Source organism: Penaeus vannamei, chromosome 19 (genome assembly GCF_042767895.1).
Source record: "Penaeus vannamei isolate JL-2024 chromosome 19, ASM4276789v1, whole genome shotgun sequence".
NCBI lineage: Eukaryota > Metazoa > Arthropoda > Malacostraca > Decapoda > Penaeidae > Penaeus > Penaeus vannamei.
This window is the reverse complement of record NC_091567.1, coordinates 35,378,018-35,384,378: the sequence shown is the minus strand read 5'-3', so window position 1 is coordinate 35,384,378 and position 6,361 is coordinate 35,378,018. Positions and strand designations below refer to the sequence as shown.

The window sequence follows — 6,361 nt, the reverse complement described above, 5'->3', positions numbered from 1 at the left end:
ACATATACACTTTATTTATCAATGCTAGTAGTGATGCTGCTGAAACTGGTGTGCAGGTACAAGTGTGCGTCCATGATCAGCAGGAACAAATATCGGCTGATCTCCCAGCGCGAGGCTGACGTCCAGTCCCTTGAGCAGAGGCACAGGAAGCGGGATCGGCAGAACGAAGCCCAAAGTCCCAGACACGAGGAGGGCCATTAGGAGGAAGACTGCAAGAAACTTCATTGTGATCTTTTGGCTGCAAAGAAATAGAGTGATGAGGAAAGTGTCTGGGGTGTTTTATACAAGGGACATGGTGTAGGGGACTGGGATTTAAGGGACGAGGCGTGGAAACTACAGTTCAGGGAAGAGCTTTGGGAAGGTGATATGATCGCACATTTGGTTTAACAATAATTGATTTTGTTTGTCTTGACTGAGAATTTTACTGAATATATATATATATATATATATATATATATATATATATATATATATATATATAACACTTAATAATCATAACAGGAAGGGTATTTTAGTTTGATGAACAATAAGACAAAAGCATGGATCATCCACTATTTACTATTGTTGCTAATATATGGTTACTCAATCCTTACATATACGATACATTTTGAAGATCAAACTCAAATTACACCAAACCAAATGCTTAGTGAACTAAACCTTATCCGTATATCTTTAGACACTTAGTAACGATACAGACATTTCCAAAGTTTCAAGTACAAAAGCATACTCGTCGGGTTTGGGCCTTTTAGTGTATCCTGTCTTGGCAAGAACTACTTTAAGTTTGATATAGTTTTTGGTGTTAATTCGGGTTTCCGATTTCCTTTAGGTGTTAGATTTTATACATTATTATTATTATTATTTGTTTTATTGATTTTTTGAGTAGTCTTACCAAATAATCTAACATCCATGACAGAATTTATGTATGTATACGCACACACACACACATATATATGTGTGTATATATATATATATATATATATATATATATATATATATATATATATATATATATATGTATGTATATATATATACATATATATATTTATATATATATATATATATATATATATATATATATATATCGTTTGGTATCGATCAACGTAGTCATGAGTCAAAGGTGAACGGATCCCCACGTCATTCATAACGGGGGTTGAAAATGCTCTCATATGGGTGTTCGGGAACGTAATCAATAGGTTATTACCAGTGGTTTTAGCATGTCTTAGTACAGGACCTCACGTTCTATTCATATTCAGACTACGCTCATTAGGATATTCACTGTGCTTCTGACAGGGGAATTATACGTTAAAATTCATGGTTGGTTCGTTTGAAGCGCATTTATTTCGCTCCTTCGCTTTGTTTGCGAGTTGCCTTTCACTACGATTTCTGAGAACTTACCTCTGTCTGGCTTATGAAGTGTGATGATAATGAGTCACACTTGTGGTTTCTGTTTAATTGATATGCCAAGATAGTTAGAAATTGTGATAACTGTAATTCAGAGATTCCATAAGGATATAAACGATGTAATAAGACACAATCTCTCCTGGGAAAACGGGTTTCTCTAACGTCAAAGCCCTTGACCGCCATTGATCTTGCTTCACAGGATGGAACTGTTGGTTGTTCCCGTACTGTTTACGATTAACAGCTGTTGGTGGATCTCATGCAGAATGCGTACACATTCTGTACTTGTTCTCGCAAACGTAGATCCATTACAAAATATTACTCTCAAATCTCTTAATTCATCATATGTGTTGGTTTTTGTTGTATGTCTCATTATGTTTTATTGAGTTTAAAATCGTACTCGGCACGGTAGCAGGCCTCAGCTAGATGAACCTGTGCCTTTCATGCACTCTTAGAAGTTATTGCAAGATGTGTAAATGTGTTGTCGACGTATCTTTTTAGTAATAAGTTAGTGAAATTGGACTCAATTATTTAAGTTAGCATGAGCAAGTGAAACAAATCTTTATATTATTTCACTTCCCTTTCTTTTACATTACTATCTCTTAGAAATGCAAATATATAAAGTTGGAAATATTAACAATGCTTTGGGGAAAACCTACATGAGACGCATGGAGAGAGAAAAAAAAAAATTATTGGTTTTACTTCCTTTTTACCTTCCCGCATGCAATCCTCTGAGCTGCGTTGTAAGAACTATTATTAGAACTATTTCCACTTTATAAGAACTATTATTAGAACTATTTCCACTTTATAAGAACTATTATTAGAACTATTTCCACTTTATAAGAACTATTATTAGAACTATTTCCACTTTATAAGAACTATTATTAGAACTATTTCCACTTTATAAGAACTATTATTAGAACTATTTCCACTTTATAAGAACTATTATTAGAACTATTTCCACTTTACAAGAACTATTGTAAGAACTATTTCCACTTCTAATTTACGGTTCTCTGAAAACGCCCACAAAGAGGATGTTATCTGCTATCTTATCGCGGATGAAGAACAGGAAGGGCCGATTACAGACGAAAGATCGAGTGGGCGCCCTGACCACAAGCGCCGTTCCTGCCGAGGCTTCAGCGCCTTCTTCGTCCACCTCCATCACCGCCTTGTGGACGCCGTTGGTGATCGCCAGACCCCCGGCAGGAGAGAAGGCTGACAGGTCGGCCGCTGGGGAGAAGAGGTCGCGGAGGCCGAGGCGAGTCAGAGCCTGTGGAAGGGAAGGAGACGCTGAGGGAGGATTCTGGCGGCTGGAGTGGAGTGACTGCTCGCCCGTCTCGTTTTCAAGTTTTAGTGTGTGTGAGAGAGAGAGGGAGAGAGAGAGTGGGTGTGTGCGCGTGTTCGTTTATAACATTAGGGCCTTTACCTCACCTCTATGAGTTCTTTTCGAAGACTACTCTCAAGCTTGAACTTGGGGAACTTCAGCAAAACTTTATTAGGAGCCAAGTTCCCGACGGCGGAGGCGAGGGTGGCGGGCGTGAGGCGCTGGAGCATCCGGTCGAGCTCGCCTCCGGTCCCTCTGTCCCGCGGGAGGAGCGCGACCAGCGACGCGGCGCCCCCACGGTACGGCAGCTCCACCACGTCGGCGTCCAGCTCCTCCGACGCGCCTGGAGGTGGAGGAAGAGGATGTCGTAATAAGAGTTGCAGTGCAAGAAGTCGTGATGGCTAGTCTGGATTGGAAAGCGATATTGCGTTTCGTTAAAAATCGTTAGGTATAAATGTTACTTCTTTTAAGAAATAAATCAGGACAAACTATCCCATTTCCAAACATGTCAAAGGACATATGTGAAGTAACAACTGAAATTCTAAAAAAGGGAGAATTAGCTCGAAAACCATCTCTCTAATATGTGTTAAAAAGGAAATCTGAAAATAATTCCCCAAAATTGATTTATTTCGATTTTCCGAAGTCAAGTTATATTTTCCTGCGAAAATCCGGAACCCGGATGTGTGACGTCAATTCTAGATCGCGATCACAGCATTCTCTGCATTCAATACATTGTACATGGCGGAGTCACAACAAGACTACAGCGACACTGAAATCAGTGAAGTTTCATCGGATTATTCCGACGAGAAACATTGGTACTTCTTCAGAGGGTGCCTATGTCTTCGAAGAGTTGGAAGAAGAGGAATATCAAGGGTTGATGGTTGTTGGACCGTACATGCACGAGCCCGACGCTGTGGATGTCGTGCCAAACCAGCCAGACATGGAGTGGCGTCGAGACCCGAAGAGATTGAATGAATGGTAATTTTCTAAATTATTTTTTATAGTCGAACATGTGATCCCACTTCTGTACGGTACAAAATTTCCGAAGGCTGAGCTATCCCTTGTCTGCACCCGTGGCGCAGGCCTACATCCATTCGCGAGTGGAGGGGCATCGGTATTTATTTGTGTTGTGCTTTTTGGGGTGTACCTACCCTACCTCTGTGTAGTAAAAAATGCACACTTACAATGTACTCGGTACACTGTGTCGTACCCACGCAATGAATGTTTGCTACGCCACCAAGCAAAAGTGCTCTTTCAGAGTTTGTTTTGCTCTGTTGTGATCATGACAAATATAAATTGGAAATGGCCTGCCGTTTTGCAAATCCCATGTTGTAAGCCATTCTGTTCCTGTCGGAGGACGATGCCAAAGAAAAAACAATGCACGATAATTACTTCACATATGCCCTTTAACGTCTCCTATACATGTAAAAAGAAACAAAAATCATGAGTTATACAACAATTAAAAATTTAAAGTCAAAGCCAATAGAATAAGGAAATGCATGAGCCCATAAAACAATATCACTCTCATCAGTCATCTTAAGACTTTAAATCCGACGAATGAGAAAGAACAGGCAGATTTTCTTTCTCTTAATGAATACATGACAAAAAATCAACAACAAAAATCCATTACCAAAATCATACATCCCCGTCCGGGCCATCATGTCGACGAGTGAATGGCGTCCTGGAGTCACAACAAACCTCTCCCGTGTGGTATTTCTCGGCGAAAACTGGTGCTCCCAAAAGCCCTTGAAATGGACAGCATTGACGAACACCATGCGAGCCTGAGACACGTCCAGCGGTTCCACCAGGTGCGGGATGTTGCCTCTAGTTCTGGTTTTGACGAACTGGTTGATTTCTGCAGCAGCGAGATCTGCCTGTGTATTGAACGGGTTGTACTTAACTTTCATGTGTGTAAGTCTTTAGAAGTGTTATGCTTTTTTTTTAATGGTGGTAACTGGCAACTATCTAGAATTCTGAGAAATAAGGACAGAGATTGGTAAATAGATACTTTTGGGAGTAAATATATAGATAATAGCAAAAGCAAATGGACAAATACTATTGTGACTAAAAAGTGATCGAAAGAGAGAGAAAAAGCACCCATGTTTGTTTTTCTTTTTGGTAGTGTGCGAACGGTTTCGAATCATGATAAGAAAATTCAGAATGGCAGATGAATACACCCGATAGTAAATTTCATAAATAATAACGAAAGCAAATACCCAAATACTGTAGTACCTAAAAAGTGAGAGAGATATTGCCAAACGAATGCATTCGTGAGTAAATGACATAAATAATAATAATAGTACATACCATAATAGTGGAACAACTAAAACGTGAGAGACAAAGGGAACAAACTCACCTGGGTGAAATCTACATTCTTCACTTCTTCAGGGAGAACTTGCGCCACGCACTCATATAGGGGCAAAGTATTATCAACGTAGATTCTGTTGGCCGAGTCTATAGTGTAATTCTGTGATGATTCATGACTGAAGGAAAAACGAATATGAATCACAAGAGAGGAAAGTCTCAGATTTTTTTTCGATTATTGTTTCATTTAAGATCGGATGAGGGTTCGCGGTCATTTGAAATTAGGCTGATATTCTTATCTGCCGCGGGGATGGCGGGAAATGCCACGTATATGAATAGTCAATATGTTGAAATGAAAAATATGTGAATGACGAGTTACACAACTCGGGTGAGGTAATAAGGAAGGCTTTAGTTCTGCAAATCTCTCTTTGTTAAACCTTCAAACAATTCTACGGTGCATTTCATTTGCTCGATACTCACATCTGCCTCAGAGCTTTGTAGAGGGCGAGGGTCTCCTCCTTGGCGGGGAGTCGGAGGACGCGCTCCATCTGGGCCTTCGTGTCGCCTCGGGAGCCGAAGTAGGCGAGGACGAGGGCGCTCCAGACGCTGAAGGGCGAGAAGAGAAAGTTCCCCGACGGAGGGAGAACCTTCCCGAAGAGGTCGAGGCTGAAGGGCGCGACCTGGCTGAGACTCGGGTGAGGCGGAGGGGCCAGGGCATCGTCCTCCGACAGGCACTGGGAGCTAACCCGAGTCAAAAGGATCGGAAGGAGGAGCAGCTGCGTGGTCTTCATGGTCCTGGTTGAGAGGCATTTGAAATTGGATGATAATGATATAAAATATGATGCTATGGCTTAACACAACAGTAATCAGTGATATGAAAGAGTGTTACTTGAAACACATTAAATAGATAAACATATATATATATATATATATATATATATATATATATATATATATATTATATACACATATATACATATGTATATTATATATATGTATACACACACACACACACACACACACACACACACACACACACATATATATATATATATATATATAATATATATATATATATATATATATATTTATAGATACATACATATACACACACACATATATGTACATCGTGCGTGTCACTCTGCAACCGCCCATCGCAACAGGGAAGACAGAAATGTTTGCTGCAAGAACGTGATGTTCTCTTACACATTTCAGGAAGAGCGCGACCCAGACCAGAGGGAAGGTGTGGCGAATTCAGACCTCGGGAGGCCACTTCAGGTTCGGCGGCACCTGGACGCAAAAGCTAGATTAAGCTGAATTTGAATAAACGAACTA

General features: G+C 40.3%; 1 protein-coding gene across 1 annotated transcript; it reads right to left on the bottom strand.

Moving 5' to 3' along the window:
* Positions 1 to 1,069: 1,069 nt before the first annotated feature.
* Positions 1,070 to 6,361, bottom strand: LOC113807263 (leukocyte elastase inhibitor). The gene is made up of 6 exons (XM_027358474.2): positions 6,233 to 6,361; positions 5,507 to 5,821; positions 5,079 to 5,205; positions 4,353 to 4,596; positions 2,830 to 3,065; positions 1,070 to 2,668 (listed from the first exon to the last, which is right to left on the bottom strand). Exons 2-6 carry the CDS (start codon positions 5,815 to 5,817, stop codon positions 2,402 to 2,404), a joined length of 1,185 nt encoding a protein of 394 aa, XP_027214275.2. The 5' UTR covers positions 5,818 to 5,821; positions 6,233 to 6,361; the 3' UTR covers positions 1,070 to 2,401.

Excerpts from the sequence above, each read along its gene's own strand:
- LOC113807263 (XM_027358474.2), bottom strand. The coding sequence starts at position 5,817 with ATGAAGACCACGCAGCTGCTCCTCCTTCCGATCCTTTTGACTCGGGTT. Across the intron at positions 4,597-5,078 it reads AGAATGTAGATTTCACCCAG|GCAGATCTCGCTGCTGCAGA; the intron begins GTGAGTTTGTTC and ends TTCAATACACAG. Across the intron at positions 2,669-2,829 it reads TTCGAAAAGAACTCATAGAG|GCTCTGACTCGCCTCGGCCT; the intron begins GTGAGGTAAAGG and ends TCCCTTCCACAG.